Source organism: Protopterus annectens, chromosome 11.part0, assembly GCF_019279795.1.
Source record: "Protopterus annectens isolate FY-2018-M chromosome 11.part0, PAN1.0, whole genome shotgun sequence".
Taxonomy (NCBI): Eukaryota; Metazoa; Chordata; order Ceratodontiformes; family Protopteridae; genus Protopterus; species Protopterus annectens.
Genome location: NC_056745.1, coordinates 611,240,690 through 611,260,606, shown reverse-complemented (window position 1 = coordinate 611,260,606; position 19,917 = coordinate 611,240,690). Strand labels below are relative to the sequence as shown.

General features: G+C 36.4%; 1 protein-coding gene across 5 annotated transcripts in view; it reads left to right on the top strand.

Moving 5' to 3' along the window:
* The window catches only part of NAV3 (neuron navigator 3), a 1,719,037-nt gene that overhangs the window by 1,125,980 nt on the left and 573,140 nt on the right, over window positions 1-19,917 (top strand). For all 5 annotated transcript variants that reach the window (XM_044088077.1, XM_044088075.1, XM_044088074.1 and 2 more), the window contains one exon: window positions 2,746-3,126. In XM_044088077.1, coding sequence (XP_043944012.1) covers window positions 2,746-3,126 — 381 coding nt within the window. The remainder of the gene's footprint in view (window positions 1-2,745; window positions 3,127-19,917) is intronic.

Sequence of the window (19,917 nt, the reverse complement as noted above, 5' to 3'; positions counted from 1 at the left end):
GCCCAACCACAGCCCTGGTAACTGGAGACCCATTAGTCTCACTAGCCTCATATATAAAGTTATCGAGTACTTTATCTCAGACCTCATTAATACAGACATTGAAAATCGCTCAACCCTGCATCCTCGTCAATTTGGCTTTATCAGAGAAAGGTCCTGCCTCTTCAACCTCATTAATTTCTTTGAAAAAATAACTGAAGCAGTAGATAGTGGTTATGCAGTGCATACAGCATGTCTAGACCTGTCCAAGGCCTTTGACACTATTCCCCATGCAGGTATTACTGATAGACTTATAAATCTAAATATAAATCCTTATATTGTGCAATGGACAGCTAACTAATTATCTGAAAGAATCCATGTGGTTAGAGTTGCAGGTACCACTTCTGAAAGCAAAAAAAATTACCAGTGGTATACCACAGGACCAGTTTGGGCCCAGTTTTGGGCCTGTCCTATTTGGCATATATTTCCCAGACCTTCAGGCCACCACTCCTTGACGTATGATTAACTAAGGTTGCAGATGACTGTTAATTGGGTGTTGTTATTCAGTATTCAACAGACTAACAATTGTTCCACCATGGGTTAGACCATGTTAATGGTTTTTGCAAAGACAATGGTCTCAAATTAAATGTAAAAATGTATCATAGTTCATGTTGGTAAACAGTTTCACTTACCAGATAGGAGGTACACACTTCCTGTCAGACATGGTTGTGAGAGATGTAGGCACTGTCATTGATGATTCCTTATTGTCTGACCATCATGTCTCCACAGTAGTTCAGAAAGTCTTTTACCTGGCCCATCTAATTTCCAAAGGCATCTCCATTAGATCCCCCTTTACTTATATCTTTTCAAAAATATTATATATATATTAATATTATAATGCATCTTTTGGCATGTATTTGTTTAAACATATCTTATAACATGAGAGACCTCAATACAACACAAGAGACATCAGAGATTCGTAACTAAAAAGATCAGTGGCTTCAAAAATCCTAGTTATCAAGAAAGAGTATCAGCCATTTCTATGTACTTGATCTCTTACAGACTCCTCCATGAAGATCTGTGTCTATCCTTTCGAGTCATGAAGGATCTAACCCTGTTTATCCTGTTCCTTCACAAAACTAATGGTGCCTCAAATACTTAGTTGAAGGAACTAAACCTTCATCTGCAGATAAATAAGGCACATTGCCATGAGAGATTCTTATCCTAACATATCAATCACTCTAGAACAAATTTCTACTACATATCAAGTAGAGTCACACCTTTGTCACCCTTCAAGGTAAACTTAGATAAGTAGATAGGCAGCCTCTAATTCTCCCCAGTCTGCCTTGCCTTAACCTCCTTTTAGGCTAGAGGGAACCTTTGAATAGGAATTTTTGGCAAGGCTTCAAATGGTCTGCAGACTGATTGCCTAATATTTGCCTATGAACATTGTAGATAAGGGACATTAGACAACATTATAAATGGAATAATTATGTGATGAGTTTAGTAAGGGGTAAAACTTAAAGGCAAATAAACTTCACCAAACAAGAAAAGGTGAATAACTGCAGTTCTTGAGTCCATTTCTCAAGGACATTAATGACTTGGTTATGATTGGTGATCCAGTCATAATTCTTTGCAGTACATGGGAAGTTTGCATTGCCCCAATGTACCAATGTATTAACTAGTTAAAAAAAAAAAGCGTAGAAGACAAAAGTATTTAACAGCTTAAAAACCTGTTTGATACTTTGTACTGCCACACAAATGGTGGCCAGAAACAATGTTTGCCTCTTATTTTCAACCAGCTTTAAAAAATGTTAGACGCACTGCTCTGCCGCACTTTTGTTGTGTGATAATGCAAAGTGCATCAAACCAGCTGCCAGAGCTGCCTCTAGGCTTCTGATCCTCAATGTCACTGCTGCCTGGCTTACAGGGTGAGCCTCTCTAATAAGGAGGTTCAAAGATATGAAACGCCACCATGGTAACAAACTTGTTAAACCTAGGATCACGCATATGGATTTCAACACAATGCAGTTTTTTTCCCCAAAATTACATTATATAATCAGTGCGTTCCATGTATCACACACTTACTCATTAGACACACGTGTGTAATCATATGCACAGGTTCTTATAAGCAGTTTTTGTGAATTTCAAATTCTGAGCACAAGAACTGTGACCTGTACATAGATACTTCTTATTTTGGTGGTAGTTGCATTTAGCATGCATCTCTGGAATTAAAAAAGTCAGTATTTCTCAGAGGATCTGCTCTTGAAAATAGATTTGAATTAGAAAACAACTATTACCATTTAAAAAGCAGAGGTATACTTCAGTAGAATGTCCAGAAGTCCGTGTGATGGAAATGTTGCTTGTTGGGAAAGTAATGCACTGAGTGAAAATAAATTATGTAAGTGGACTCACATCACAGTGTTCAAGATGACTTAAGGGTAAAATATCTTTTAGTTTTGTATTCCATATACAAAGACAAGTAGAGAGAATATGGCTTTGTTGTGCCATTGTAGCTCTGCATTATTCAGTAGTCAACAAAACAGAAATATTTCAAAGATGATAAAGTGTTAAGTCTCTTAAACTGCATTTTTTAAAATAATACACTCTGCTGCTGTATTGTGTATAATGCAGGACTTGAGATTTATGTTTTGAAAGCTTTTTAAACAGCAGCCATAATTGCATGATTTATCTTGTGGTCTGGATCACTTCAGCATGTATAAAAATGTCTGACACTGACTCACTGGATGACCCTTTTATTTTTGACAGTACTTTAGAAACAACGTTTGACAGCACAATTACAACAGAAGTTAATGGAAGAGGCATACCTAGCTTGACTAGCAGATCATCGCCGGTTACTTGGAGGCTGGGCCAGACAAGTCCACGGCTGCAGGCAGGAGATGCTCCTTCTTTGAGTGGCAGCTATGCTCGAACTAGCTCAAGTCGTTTTCTACATACAGATCCCACACGTTTTATGTATACGACACCACTTCGGAGAGCAGCAGCTTCACGTATTGGGAACATATCACAGATGGATATGAGCGATAAAAGTGGGGAACTTGATTTGTCATCTGAAATAGAGATTTCTGGATATATGAGCGATGGTGACATCCTAGGAAAGAGCCTCAGAACTGATGATGTCAATAGCGGGTAAGTTCCTCTCCACAAGTCCACTTTCTTTCATATACACTATTTTATAAGCCTAAATTGTATGACAAACAAAACCAGGAATACCTTGTTGTATGCACTAAAACATCATATCCTCTGTAGATATTACCATCTGTGCAAATCAGGTGGTTTGGCATATACTTGTGCAAAGTCTATCCTTTGAATGGTAGTCTTTTAATGGATTTAAATTCCTTCTGCCTCAAAGGGGAAAATAGTATTTTTAAAAATGCTGAGTGAACAAAGTTGCTGGCTGTAGCTGTAAGACTTCCCTTGAACATGATTGGCATAGAGAGTGAGAATATTAACAGATGGTTAGAGCACAGAGTGGGCCTACAAGCAGATATTCAGAATATGCAGGCTTTGCAACTTTCATTTTTAGTTTACCAGATGTGTAACAACTACTCTCAAATATACATTCTCCACCAAATATTTAACTAATTAATGGTAATACTGTGATATTAGTAACTCATTGGAGATGGAAAAGGAACACATTCTGTCTGTGTTTAAAACCAATTTCCTAAAGTTTTTCGAGGAACTTCACATCACAAATGCATCTTCCATTTTATTCAACATTCTCTGTACTATTTGCTTGTTTATGGTAAGACATTCTTTATACTGGATGCATGGTCTGTATTTCACTGTATGAACAAATGACTAGAATCTTATAACACTTAACTCTTAAAATAAAGCATGAATACTTTGTTCAGCAAGAAAGCACTCACTGAGATCCAGTAGAAGTATTTATGCCAAGGTCTGGACATCAATTTTCAAAATACAATTGTGTCCCTTCTTTGCTCAATAATTCCAGAAAAAATATTGCTCTAATTCATGTAGAAAGTTATTAAAACAACTAATTTTCCATCAACTTATATTTTCTGAACGTTACCTCACAGCAAGAGGTTCTCCCGTTTGATTCTCAGCATGGCTTGGGAGTGCCTTCTGTGTGGAGTCTGCATGTCTTCCCATGGTTGGGTAGTGTTCGAAAGACATGCGTGCGCAAATGGGCGTGCCTTCGTTGAAGGTTGGGCGTCGAGCTGGCACCTCGGCATTTCATAAAAATCTACTGCTAATCATTAGCGGACCGGAGTTCCACTGTGGCGGCCGCAGTGGTATGGGAGTAGCATTGTTACCTCACAGCAAGAGGTTCTCCCGTTCGATTCTCGGCATGTCTTGGGAATGCCTTCTGTGTGGAGTCTGCATGTCCTCCCTGCAATTGGGTAGTGTTCGAAAGACATGCGTGCATAAATGGGTGTGCCTTCATTGAAGGTTGGGCATTGAGCTGCCACCTTGGCTTTTCGTAAAACTCTACTGCCAGTCATTAGCGGACTGGAGTTCCACTGTGGCAACCCCTTACCGGGAAAAAGCCGAAAGACAAACAACAACAAGCAAGTACAAAACTCTAATGTGTGGCATTATTAATGACTGTAATCCTCAGTGATTTACCTGAAAGTCTAGAATTTTATGAGGGCTTGGATAAAAATATGAACCAAAATCAAGGACAGTTGACATGATTGTAACAGTCTTGCTTATTCAGTCATTCTTTCATGATTTGTTTTAGTCATTTATGAAGGTTTGTGTGTGCGTATTTGCAGCAATGTCCATCTAAACAACTGTCAAGTTTGTGAAAGGAAAATCTGTATTACAATTTGGCAAAATGTTTTTCTGGTGCTTATTGGATAAATTCTGTTAAGGTATATTGAACATGACTTTGCTTTCTCTCTCTGTTAACATGTGTCAAGGTGGCTTCATATTAATCCAATTAAATTCTTCTGATTTAATTCTTCTAAATGGCAAAGGAGACATCAGTGATGTTGTGTGTGACAGGAATGCTTTTGGGTATGCTCTTTGGCTATGCTGAAGCCTACCAGGGTGGAAAGCATGTTAAATAAGGAATTACCTTCAGTGGGCTGCCTGACAAAAACTGGTTGATTGCATTGATGCCTGTATAGTTTCATAAGGAGTACTGAAACACACCACTAATTTAAAAATGTTGACATAATTCTGATTGGTGGAATAAGAGAGGTTTGTAACTGACAAAGAAGAATAGCCCTGTATGCTTCATTTGTAACTGTGCTGTTGTGTATCTGGTGCATTTCCTATAAAAGTAGAGAAGTCTGCTGTTGATTCAAAGGTATTAGCCATAGCCAGAAACTTGACCTGAGATTTCTGGTATAGAAGTATGTGATTTCTTTTTTCATGGAAGGAGAATTTTCTCATTGCAACTTCAGTGTTTTGGAAGACCTGGTAAACCTACACTGTCCTGGTCAGATGTGAGAAAGATGATTCACCATCTCTATTTTCAACCTTGACAGAGTTTCACAGGAAGCATCAATACTATTGTGCCATGGTTTCTAAGATTTGTAGACAGAGTATACTTTACAGTTAAAAAAATATAAATAAAATAGCACCAAAATGTGTTCATTGACTTGGTTATTGGCTCATTCAATTCTATGAAACTGTCGCATTTCTTTATATACAATCAAATCCACAACACAACCATGCCTCTTTAAAAGGGTAAGTGAGAGCTCTGAGCTGGTTAGTGTTCCATCTTGTGAGATTTTACATTTTTGAGACATTTTCCAGGACTCTAGATGCTTCTTCTAAGGACTAAAATATACACTTTCCACATTAATGCAATAAGAAAGCCTCAGTGAATGATTCAGATAACAAAGTATGCCTTTGACTTGAACTATGGTAATTACAGCATGGATTCATTCTTGTCCTGATGTATATTCCATGAAAAGTCCAGAATAAAATTAGTTTTTTGTACCCATTTTTTGGTTATTCTGAGACTTGTCTTGCTGTTTCTAGGAATTATTTTTAGTAAATGAATGATATAATGAGCCTGGGGTGCATCGAGAGGAGTCTGAAGTGCTTATAATTGGGCTCCTGTGGCTCCTTTCCATAGGAGAGTTTTGTGACATCCCCACTCTGGGCTGGTAATCAAGTAGCCTGAATCCACACCATTGAAACTGGAGATGGACGTTCACCCAGTATTTCCAGATGCAGCTCTCTGCATCAAGCACAACTTCCCTTAAGAACACACAGGGAGCACACTCAGTCTGGAGTCTGGGTTTCCCTCTCTCTCCAGATCCTCAGTAAGACTCCCCACTCCCACAGCTATAGAGTTGAGTCCTTAGCCAAGTGTCCAAGCCAAGTCCTCCACCACTCTCTCTGTGAAAGCAGTGCTTTGTGTCCCTGTTCCAAGCAGCTGATACACACGCACTTTTTGAGATTTGATTTTCATACACACAGACACACACGCACACACACTCCTGGGAAAGGCTGGCACAGATTTACTAGCTATGTCCCTTTTGCCTAGACTATCACATAATTACTGAAACCAGACACTCTAAAGCCAGCTACTCTAAGGTTCTTACAAGGGTACCCAATTATGCTGAGTGAAATTAATATTAATCCAAATGGTAATGTTCACCAAAGAGCTAGGCTTTCAGGGGCAGCCACAGTGTTTCACCAAATACATGCAAGTACTCTCAAATGTTGGTGCAGTGGTTAGAGTTGTCACCTCACAGCAAGAGGCTCTCCCATTCGATTCTCGGCTGGAGCACCTTCTGTGTGGAGTCTGCATGTCCTCCCTGCGGTTGAGTGACGTTAAAGACATGCAGGTAGGTGCGAGCATGAATGGGCGTGCCTTCGTTGAAGGTTGGGCATTGGGCTGGCAACTCAGCACCGCAAAAATCCGCTGCCAATCATGAGCGGACCGGAGTTCCACTGTGGCGACCCCTAAGCCGAAAGTCTTTACTCTCAAATGTTAAAATATTCTCTAAAAATCCATCCACAATGAAAATTTTAAATATATTTAATAACAATAATAAAAGAACATGAAAATACTAAATATCTATTTACAATAAACACCAGAGTTTCAGCCACAGGAAATATTAAAATGATACAGATGAATAGATTCACTCAGATACAAAAAACAGTACTTAACTAATCTCACTATAATTTTCTGACTGATCTAAAGAATTACTAGTCCCTGGTCACTTACTAGTGCAAGGCAAGAAGAAGTAGGTGAGGGGTCCTTCTTTGTCAGGTTCCAAAAACAGAGTGCTCTGAGAATTCAGTCTCACCTAGTATTAACGTCACAAAAAACCTCGCACGCAGGACTAGTGCAATGGCAAAGAACAACTTCAATATGCTTCAAAAAGACGCCAGCACTATAGAACACTATAGAACACAGTTTATTTTTAAACCATAAAGTGTGAAGACAAAATCATACCAGTTTCGGCATATAGCCTTCTTCAGTGATACCAAATCATGTTATTCAGTGACTATATATAATTAAAAAACTAATTAGTTCACAAGTTGGTGAGAATCCATTTAAAGTGACCAAGTACAAATTTAAAATAGATTATTATATATTCACCCATTAATGCCTATGTATGAAACCATTATAGAGCTGCCCATTTAACCAATATATATAATTATATATTGTTATTGTAATAATTATACAAAAACTCATAAATGTTCATTTAAACCTGGATAGAACAATCCACCTAATCTAATAATCCATGCTTTTTCTTTCTGGTTCAATAAATCATGACAAACATATTTATTAGTATAATCCCCCTTGATGACATCAATGACTTGGAATTGAAATTTGGCATTTGTGTGGGTTAACATATGTTTATATTAGGCGCGAGTACAATGTTTATTTCTAACATTACTTAAATGTTCCGATATCCTAATTCTGAATGGTCTGGATGTTTGGCCTATGTAAAAAGCCAAACAAGAACAGGTAACCAAATAGATAACCCAGCTGGTGCCACAGGTAGCAAAACATCTAATTTCAAAAATTTTAGTAACATTTTTAGTTGAAAATTCCTTGGACTTCTTGATATGAGCACAAAATGAACAATGACCACAAGGGAAACAGCTCCTCAGTTCCACTCCTGACAATGTACGCTGTATTTTACCAACATTAGGATCTCTACCTTTCTTATACCAATTAAAGTAGGAACCCAATATACAGCCTCTTCTATAAGAAAAATAAACATTCTTGAGGTAGCATATCAACTAATCTAGGGTTAGTCATTAAAATATTCCAATTATTATTTATCACCCTTTTTATAGTATTGATATTTCTACCAAATGTTGTGATGAATCTAATAGGAGTCACTGTGGAGGTGGTTCTCTCTTTATATTTCAATAAATCTTCACGACTAAATTGTTGCACCCACTTAGAGGCTGTTATTATATCCCCATACTTATATCCCCTTGCCAAAAATCTCTTCCTGAGGTCCTCCTGGAAGAATTCATAGTTACCCTTATTAGAACAAATTCTTTTAATTCTTAGGAATTGAGACTTAGGGATATTTTTAAAAATATGTTGGGAGTGTAAACTACTAGCCTCCAATAACATATTATATTGTGGATATTTTCTATAAATTTTTGAATCTAAAGTGTGGTCATTGTTTCTGTTCACACATACATCCAATTATTGAATTTACTGATATTGTACATTGAGAGTAAATTCAATCCCCCAAACATCGTCATTGAGATACTGCACAAATTCTGACAAATATTCTTGATCACATCTCCAAATAAACCAACAATCGTCTAGGTATCTTCGCCTTATGTCTAATTCCTCTATATATATATTATGAGATTTGTCATAAATAAGACATTCTTCTAAATATCCCATAAAGAAGTCGGCATATATGGGGGCAAAGGAAGCCCCCATAGCTGTACCTTGGACCTGTAGATAACATTGTTGGTGAAAATAAGACACATTTTTTGTTAATACATGCTCCACCATACAAATAATTAAGGTATTTGGACCAGGTGGATAGAGATCACTTCTTCTCAACCTGAGAAGAAGTGATCTCTATCCACCTGGAATAAATACCTTAATTATTTGTATGGTGGAGCATGTATTAACAAAAAATGTGTTTTATTTTCACCAATAATGTTATCTACAGGTCCAAGGTACAGCTATGGGGGCTTCCTTTGACCCCATATATGCCGACATATTTATGGGATATTTAGAAGAATGTCTTATTTATGACAAATCTCATAATATATATATAGAGGAATTAGACATATGGCGAAGATACCTAGACGATTGTTGGTTTATTTGGAGATGTGATCAAGAATATTTCTCAGAATTTGTACAGTATCTCAATGACAATGTTTGGGGGATTGAATTTACTCTCAATGTACAATATCAGCAAATTCAATACTTGGATGTATGTGTGAACAGAAACAATGACCACACTTTAGATTCAAAAATTTATAGAAAACATCCACAATATAATATGTTATTGGAGGCTAGTAGTTTACATCCCCAACATATTTTTAAAAATATCCCTAAGTCTCAATTCCTAAGAATTAAAAGAATTTGTTCTAATAAGGTTAACTATGAATTCTTCCAGGAGGACCTCAGGAAGAGATTTTTGGCAAGGGGATATAAGTATGGGGATATAATAACAGCCTCTAAGTGGGTGCAACAATTTAGTCGTGAAGATTTATTGAAATATAAAGAGAGAAACACCTCCACAGTAACTCCTATTAGATTCATCACAACATTTGGTAGAAATATCAATACTATAAAAAGGGTGATAAATAATAATTGGAATATTTTAATGACTAACCCTAGATTAGTTGATATGCTACCTCAAGAATGTTTATTTTCTTATAGAAGAGGCTGTACATTGGGTTCCTACTTTAATTGGTATAAGAAAGGTAGAGATCCTAATGTTGGTAAAATACAGCGTACATCGTCAGGAGTGGAATTGAGGGGTTGTTTCCCTTGTGGTCATTGTTCATTTTGTGCTCATATCAAGAAGTCCAAGGAATTTTCAACTAAAAATGTTACTAAAATATTTGACATTAGATGTTTTGCTACCTGTGGCACCAGCTGGGTTATCTATTTGGTTACCTGTTCTTGTTTGGCTTTTTACATAGGCTAAACATCCAGACCATTCAGAATTAGGATATCGGAACATTTAAGTAATGTTAGAAATAAACATTGTACTAGCGCCTTATATAAACATATGTTGACCCACATAAATGCCAAATTTCAATTCCAAGTCATTGATGTCATCGAGGGGGATTATACTAATAAATATGTTTGTCATGATTTATTGAACCAGAAAGAAAATGCATTGATTATTAGATTAGGTGGATTGTTCTATCCAGGTTTAAATGAACATTTATGAGTTTTTGTATAATTATTACAATAACAATATATAATTATATATATTGGTTAAATGGACAGCTCTATAATGGTTTCATACATAGGCATTAATGGGTGAATATATAATAATCTATTTTAAATTTGTACTCTGTCACTTTAAATGGATTCTCACCAACTTGTGAACTAATTAGTTTTTTAATTATATATAGTCACTGAATAACATGATTTGGTATCACTGAAGAAGGTTATATGCTGAAACCGGTATGATTTTGTCTTCACACTTTATGGTTTAAAAATAAACTGTGTTCTATAGTGTTCACCTAGTATTAAATCATTATTTTTAGTGATGGATTACAAAATGACATCACATACATCTGGTCATCTGACTTCTGGTTCCCATGCTACCCCCATTACTAGAAACTGCCAGGATTTAGCACATATGTGCCAGTAATACACACAGATGTTGCTCAGATCTGTTGCAGCTTCTGAAAGTAATAAAACAATTTCAAGCCTCCACCCTTCCAGAGTAGTAATTAGTTCACCTCAAAGAGAATACAGAAAGCTTCCTAGTACAGACTTTTTGTCTCTGGCTGCATTAAGAACTGTATGATACAATCTTTATGGCCTAAACTAGGTAATCTAATTTCAAACTATTTTCAAAGTTAACTGGACTTGTGATTAACCCTTTCTCTTCCAATATCCTTTGTTACAATATATGCATTTCAACAGTTACATGTATATTTCTTCCTCCGTCCACCAGGACAAACTGTTGATACATTTTTAACACAAGCAACTTTACATATACATTTTCAGCACAAGCATCTGTAGAAATCATATTCAAATAACATATAATTCTTTACTAAATTCCAGCTAGGTGTGCTGGCATATGTTACACATCCACTGCCTTACTTCTCCTGACATAGCTGGCAATACCTCACATCATTACGGGTATCCTAACTGCTTATTTCCAAAATGTAAATAAAGCATTTCAGTAATGTAGATCAGTCATGACAAAAGTCTCTAATTCTTTATAAAGTTATTGTTTGTGAATGTTCCCTATACATTCACCCATTTTTCAGTCCATAAATTGATTTGTGAGAAGTGGTTTCACTCACATACTAGCAATTCCAATTAATTTGCCATTGCAGTTATATTTGACATGGTTACTTAGCTATTTATTCTGTCCCTGTATTTATTCATAGATGAGTTGAAGTAGATGGATATCACTTGGAACATTACAATCCCATATGTTTAGAAATATCAGTATTATTTAATCTGAAAGGAGTATGTTTATTCTCAAGCTATATCTAGATCACTAACTAAAAAAAGAGGGACAGCTTTTTTATTGAAACAGAAAATAAAAGAATGCATTGATTTGTATTGGATGTGTTAATTCACATTGTGGCTAATTTCAGAAAAAATAGGCAAATTCCTATAAGAGAAACTTGCCTACTTTTTCTCAGAGATAAAGGAATTATGATATTTCATTAAGAACATTTTGTGAAATAAATATATGTGTGTGTGTATAGATAGATACATATGTGTGTGTGTGTGTGTGTGTGTGTGTGTGTGTGTGTGTGTGTGTGTGTGTGTGTGTGTGTGTGTGTGTGTGTGTGTATATATATATATATATATATATATATATATATATATATATATATATATATATATATATATATGGGTCCCCTTCACATGGTCAACTTTTCAGAAAGTCGACTTTCATATGGCCAAGACTATATGATCTACTTTCAAAAAGCCGACCATGGTGAACCGCTATCTCTGTACAAAGCGGAATGTGAACATTTCCTTTTTCCACACTGTAGTGTGATCTTGGAGTTGGTATATTTAAGTTACGGTGGGTGCAGGGGGCTTGCCCCCCTGCTAACAGTTGAAAGGTGTTTGTTGTGTGTTTTTTGTTTATTTTAAATGGTCGGCTTTTCGAAAGTCGATCATATGGTCTCGGCCATATGATTGCCTACTTTCTGAACAGTCGACCATGTAAAGTAGACCCATATATATATATATATATATATATATATATATATATATATATATATATATATATAGTATGATAAAACCGTAAGATAAAGACTGATAAAGGCACTTAGGCTAGTTCCCACTGAGTAAATATTCTTATATATTCCTTTACTCACTCATTTTATTGATAAAGCAGGAAAAATCAAATGAGCCAAGGGCACTGTGTCATGAGAGCTTACATATTGCAGAATTGTGAAAAGAAATGTCTGTACTTAAGATACAGACAAATTTTTTTCCCCGTGCACTAGCTATCCACAGTTTTATCATCATCTACAAAGACATATGCAGATTACCTGTATGTTGAGCCTTTGCATAATCTGTGATTTAGACAGACTGGTGAGAATCATACAGGGGCTGAATGGTCTCCTGGAATTTGCAGGTGCTTAGTGTGAGTAGAGGGTGTCACATAGCTGGGAAGGGGCAGGGAAATGATGGAATACAGTCTATGTCACAAAAGGAAGGGTTTGGCATAATGGTTAAGGTGTTCACCTCATAAACACAACATACAGGGTTTGATTCTGACTTCAGATTATTGGTGAGGCTTAAAATTGTCTTTCGGTTAGCCTAGTATTTGCCTATCAACAAAAGCTGTGGCATGACAGCAGTCATTGAAATGAATCTGTTCGCAGTGCAGCCATGCCAGTGTTGTTGTTGTAACAAAGCATTGTGCCATGTTTGCTCATATTTATGACCTACATAAAGAAATGATAATGGCACATCATCTTCAGCTGTGCAAAAGAAGGGAAGATGACACTCCTGACATTAGGTGGGAGGGACATTTCAGCCAAATTATCAAGAACTTGTCTATGAACAGAAAACTGAGAGGAGGTTATGTATCTAAACAAAGAGATATGAAAACAAGTAGGAGTGGAAACATTATTATTTAATGCAGAAAAGTACTTTTGACATGGCAACAAGGAGTGGAAAGGTGAGGGCAGTATAATTTCAAGAAGTGACATCAAAGGAATTAAACTGCAAGGTGGACTGTGGAGGCATTATGTAGGTTTGATTATGTGTGACAATGAACTGAAGTGCAAGGTGTGAAGGAGATAATGCACATAAGCAGACTGCCAAGCATGGATCTGCAAGTGGCTAGGAGAGAAGTAATGTATATAAATGGACATCCAAGGACTAAACTGTAAGTGGGAGACACTGACTGAGGGCTCAGAATTGCACAGAGTGCTCTTGTTATATGTCATGGCTGGTAAAGTGATTGCAAGTATACCAGAGGCCTTCGCAGTGCCACCAAGGCAAAGGAGTAATTGACTCCACCATCTTTGTGCGGTACAGTCTTCGTTGGATTTCAGTGAGCAGTGTTTTGAACCAGTAGCTTGAGGCTGTTGAAAGCCTTTTTACAGGTGATTCCCCTAGAAACACGGGTCCTGCCCTACAAGAGCAGTAGTACTACCTGTAAAACTACATACAATGGTAGCAAATCTATTTACTGTCACCTAAATACAATGGTAGCAAATCTATTTACAATTCTGGTGTAAATCATAAAGGTGATTTACTATCACCTAAGAAGCCATTCATAAAACAAAGCAAAAAAAAAAAAAAAAAAAACTACTGAACTGTGCATTCAAGGAATCACACTTGTAATAAAACATAAGTGCATCCAGCCATTCAAATTATAATTAAGAAAGCAACGACCTGATCAGTACAGCCTAATAAAAAATACTAACTAATGGCTGCCTGTTTTCAAACTGTAATAAACTCAATTGTTTATATACATATTAATCAATATAGTACAAAATAAATATCTAAAAAACATAAATATATATATGTATGACTCTCATCATCATCACTCTCATCAAACAATTAAATTAATTCCAAAACATGTCCTAAAATTATATATATATATATATATATATATATATATAATATACATATATATGAATATATCTATATATCTATATCTATATATATATATATATATATATATATATATATATATATATTTAAATATACAAATAACATTAAATATATATAGACTATAAGTGTACCTAATAATACCTAATAAATACCTCACTTCATAATAAATACCTAAAATTACATATACATACATAATAATCAGTGACAAAATGTGCAGTCAGAAAACTTTCAAAAGTATAAAATGCTTCAATACTAGTACGTGCCCTGATGACTGCGGTGGTGGTGCTGCAGTAGCGTTGTCGCCTCACAGTTAGACGTTGCCCATTCGATTCTCAGTTAGAGCGTCTTCTGTGTGGCGACATGCGTGAATGGGCGTTCCTTCGTTGAAGGTTGTGCATTAGGCCTGGCAAACCAGCACGTAAAAATCTACTGCCAATCATTAGCGGACCGGAGTTCCGCTGTGGTAAACCCTAATCGGGAAAAGACGAAAGGCACAAACAAACTGGTACGTGCCCTTTCATAAATAAGTGTACATTGGGAGAATGTACCACATTTGTACATGCCATATTGTTCATTATAAAACCCTGTATTTTGAACACCCTGGGATTCATTAACACCTACACTAAGTGTACACCATTCTGTGTGAACTGACAACATGAGCATAGCTCCAACCTTCTTCCTCCTAATTTTAGTTGTCCTGCTTATTTTCTTTGCAGCCTTAAATATCAAAGAGGATTCATAAAGTTTACCACAAAGCATAGACTACATGTGCACTTAGTGAAATCTTTCTGAATGACTAGGAAGCAAAAAAAACGTAGTAGGGATGTTCTTGAAACAGATCGTGTATACTTAGTGTAGGCGTTAATGATTCTGGTCCCATGTTTTAAATTCTTTTATTCTTCTTATATAAACAAACTTGATAATTTTTTGATTGGACTGTACTGATCAGTGAGTTGCTTTCTTTATTATAAACTGAATGGTTGGATGCTGACCTGTATTCTTATGAAGTTCATACTGTATGTGGTGAATGAAAGTGCATAATTTTTATTCAAAGTGTTATTGCTAGAATGTGCTGTCCACTGGAGTTTTTTTCCTCCTTTGTTTTGTTTTGTTTTCTTGTGGTTTGTGCTAGTTTAGTACATCTTGGGGTAAGCAGAATTTCAATTAATCATTGCTGACCGTGTGGTTGTGCTAATCAAAAGTTCTTTCCTAAAGTACTGCATTCAGACTTATAATGTTAAAGTGCCTTCCTTCCTGGGGAATGTTTATAATGCAGAAGCCATTGTCTTCTCTCTTCATTGCTGCTTAACTGCATGACATGATGTTTGATGTTGCGACATTGCATTACATTTTTGTTGGTTTGCCAAATGATTGTATAACATTTTGTGAAATGCATTCTCTTTATTGTTGCAGGGGCTCTGCCAGTCTCTCTTTAGCTGTAAAACTTACCATAAACTGGCAGTCAAAAAATGAGCAATACCATTTGAGATGCTAATGTTACCATAGTTTAGTGGCCAATCTATGAAAAAAAAATCTGCTTAAAAATGTTTTTAAGATTCTAAAAGATGAGGCATTCAGAGACTACAACAAACCATAGGTGGAGGAGCCAAGTGTCTGACAGCTTTAAAATCCGTTAGATACAATAAGACAGGTTCTGAGCAGGTTTGCAAATATTTTTTGCATTATCTTTTGCCAGGGGTTAGAAATTAATTTAAACCTGTAGGGGTGGATCCTCTATGCTTCGACCTAGAGTACAAATAGACCAGTTTTACTTGCTGCATGAGAGCTTTTTTAGCTTATTATTCATGAAAGTGCCTGTCCTCTCCCAGGGGTTATTCAGTGCTTCTCTTTTTCTTTGTTTCCTGGTTTTACTGCTTAATTCAGTTCCACTGTCATCTTCATACCTTCTCTCCCCCTCCTCCTAAACTTAATGTTAACTGTATCTTCTCTCCACTTTGTCACTAGTATTTCACCTTTACCCTTTGGCTTGGCCAGATGTTTTTGCTTCCCATCCAACTCCTCTGCCATTCCTCCTGATTGATTACTTTGAGACTGTAGGATCTCATAACTTCTATCCTGTCATTCTACAGGGACAAGCCTAGTTACTTAGTATTAAATACTTCTAAGCTCAATTAATGTTGAATGCCACTGGAAAATGTTCCCTGCAGACAGGAACTTCCTTGCTAAAGGCTCTCGCCTTCTATTAGGCCAAAGTTCAGCCTTTCCTCTCATTCCTTTGACTTTAACAGGTAGAGGAAATTTTCTTGAGGTGGAAACTGTTTTGTAAAATTTGTAGGAATTGTTATCCTGTAATCTTGTAATTCTGAAATGTATTATACTTGTAATTTACTGGAGCTTTTCTCCCCAGGACTCCATTGAAAACGGGTTCCTTGTGGCCCAGTGGACTATCCTGTTAAACAAACTGGAAATAAATAAATAAATAATCCTCTTGAAATTACTTAAAGCTGTAATGGAAACAAACTTGGTCGCTGTAACTAAAATCGATAACTATTTTTGGTTTAACTGCATAGACAGACTCTGGTGCTCTCTAGCTTCCAATAGGGAGATTACACATATGTTTCTGCATAGTCTGAAGCAATTTAGAGCATACTAGTATAAGTGGATGGGGCTGTGAATCACAACAAGCAAATCCTTTTCCAGCCTGGGTATTAATATGTTAACCTCAGTTACTTTTATTAAATTGGTGAGCCTGTAAGCTACTACTAAATTGCATTAGGGCCTTGTCCACTGATTGTGCAAGTAATACTTAAAAATTAGACTAGAGTTAAAGCAAGTGCCCATATATTTCTAGTTTGGAATCTGTTTAATAGGGTTACCTTGTTAAAAAATATAGAGGACATTGTTCTCCCCTCACTTTTGGGTGAACAGAAAATAGAAGTAGTTTTGTAATAACTGTGAGCAAGTTCCTTATTGCAGAAAACATGCATAACTTGTACACTTGTGACCCCTCCTAGAAGAAAAATAAATCATTTTATCCCCTCTTAGAATGATATACTCATCAACATACAGACCTACATATATACACACTCCTCAACTGTCCAGATTGCTGCAAAATGTTCAGATTTTTGCTTCATATTTTGGTCTGTTCCTCATAAAATTTGTGGTTTTCTGGCAAATCATTGTTAACTAAAGTCAATAAATAATAACAGACTTTTGAGTTCCAGACTTCACATCCTTCAGAAAAATACATTCTAACTTTAAAATATGTTATTCTAGCAACATTCTAAGTTTATAAGTGCAGTATTTAAAATCTGTACCCATTTTTGTACATTTGCCCCCTTCCTCCTATTATTATGTTAAGAGGTTTTGAAATCTCTTCCAAATATCCATTTTTTAAAAAATAACAAAAATGTATATGGCCAAGTATTAACCACTGTGCAGCAGCTCCAAACTCAGAATATGCAGCTCTAGAAACAAAGTGAAAGATTGAAACCATCAAATAGCTCCTGTGCCACCAAAGCAGGCCTTCAGTTACCTCTAAACCTCACAACTGGATCACTTGCCTCAAATAGTCCAGCAGCTTGAAGGCCCTTTGAAGGTCTACAGAGAGGGTACCGTCTCCATGTTAGCACTTGTTAAGAAAATTAAAACACTGTCATCTGTGTTAGCATGTCTGGCAGGAGATTCGTGTATATTCTCAGATTAACTTGTATTGCATACCAGCATGTCTAATTGTGAAAATGTAAATGCTGAGTATTTCCCTGTTTAAACAGAATGTTTAAAGAATCTGACAGTGTTTTGATACATTTCTAATTGCACATGTTTGAGAGGGAGATTCTAAAGTATTGTGGAGCTGAACAGTAGGTGATGTCATTAGAATGTACCTGGTTGCTAGCTGATTGACAGAAAAAATAACTTTTTCAAACAGCTGACTGTTATTTTTTTTTTTAAATAAGACAGTCAAGACTGTTAAACTGAGCCATTAGTCAAGTACTGTGCAGTTAGTCAAGTGCTGAGCAGTTTGTGAAGAGTTGCAATCAGTTACAGTGCTGCACAGTGATACACAACGAAAAGAGAACTCACCAAAAACTGTAAGCCTGCCTTTTCCTTGCTGTTGTGTGTCAGATTAGATCAGGGACAGTATTCTCTAGTTAGATTAGGAAAGTTTAGTTATTAAGATAGAGTTTTTCTAAAATGATGGACTTCTATCCTACACTTTAATTTTACATTTCTGGTAACTCAGTTCTGGTGTTTATTGAAAGTTATTGATTTACATTCTTGTAATCATTTTACTTATTATTAAATGCTTTTCATTTACTTTATATTGTGGCTGGAAATCAGTGTTTTTCTTTAGAGATTAAAGAGTGTTTATACCTGTTGGATACTCACCAGGTCCCCTCAAAGGCCTGACTACTCTGGTCATAGCTATCATTTATTTTGATATTTAATTTTCATAATTGGGCACCCCTTTAGAAGTGCCCAAAGACACTCTGATTGGTGGCAGCATTGCCTTATTATTTTGGAGAAGGGACACAGCTGGAAATCTGTGTCAGGCTTTCCCAGAAGTGTTTAGATGTGTGAGATTTAATTTATTTAAGTGTGAGTGTATCAGAGGTTTTAAACTGGGACACATTGCTCTGAAGTGTGTAATAAGGAATTACATTAGGGTGGACAGAACTATATAGTCCAGTCCCAGATTATTGAGTGTGTTCCTGTTGTGCATATATGGAAAAATTGTGAAATATTACTCATGTTTAAGTGACAGTTTCACATTTGAGTCAGTAGTGAGGATTGAAGCTCCTTAGTTAATTCCCCAGGATAGTAAGGGATGTCACATTGTATTGTAGGCAGTCTGGTGGGGTATTGACTGGATGTCACATTTAATTGGTGGCAGTCCAGTGGGATATTGGCCAGACATCAAATTTAATTGGTGGCAGTCTGATGGGATATATCCAGATGTCACAGCACTGATAAGGTCTTTTCACTGTTGAGGTACGCACACCCTTCCCAAATCCATGTACAAAAACACAAGAATACCATTATCTAACAATAATCAAGGAGGTGAGAGTAAATTAGCTTTTCAAATTTCTTCTCTAAAGGCAACAGCTTACAGATCAATCAGAAAAAAAACATTGCAAATGCAACTTATGAGTTAATTTGCTGCTTTCAGGAAAGTGGGGTATAGGTCAATCTGAGAATGAATACCTTTGACCTGAGTTTTGTTGATTAGTTTCTACAGACACCCCTGAAATGAAATGTTGGTGAAACTTATGATGCATTTATAGTAGACTTCCTGGGGGAATTAACAGGGCCAGTAGTCACAATGCAGTGGCAGGAAGGATTAAAAGGACCCACCAAGACATGCTTTGTCTCAGTAATCTAGGTATACAGCTGACTGACCTACAGAAACAGAGTATGCAAAGCTGTTAATAGGCAAGCTAGATGTAGTCAGGCCACTTTTCAAGGCACCACAATCCAGCTCTTCTATGGCCCTCCAAAATATTGTGGCATGTGTACCCAAACAGACTGTTTGTTTCTCAGATAGGTTGATTTAGTGACAATCCCCCTTTCTCTATATTTCTGCTAAAAATCTCATAAAGCACAGGATCTTGAGATTCTTCTACCTTGTGTGAGTTTCTGAAAGACAGAAGCTGAAACAGATGTAGTTGTGGTAGGACTTATTTTCATGTCCTCAGCTTCCAAATTAACAGGAAGTATTTGTACATTCTCTTAAATATCCTGGT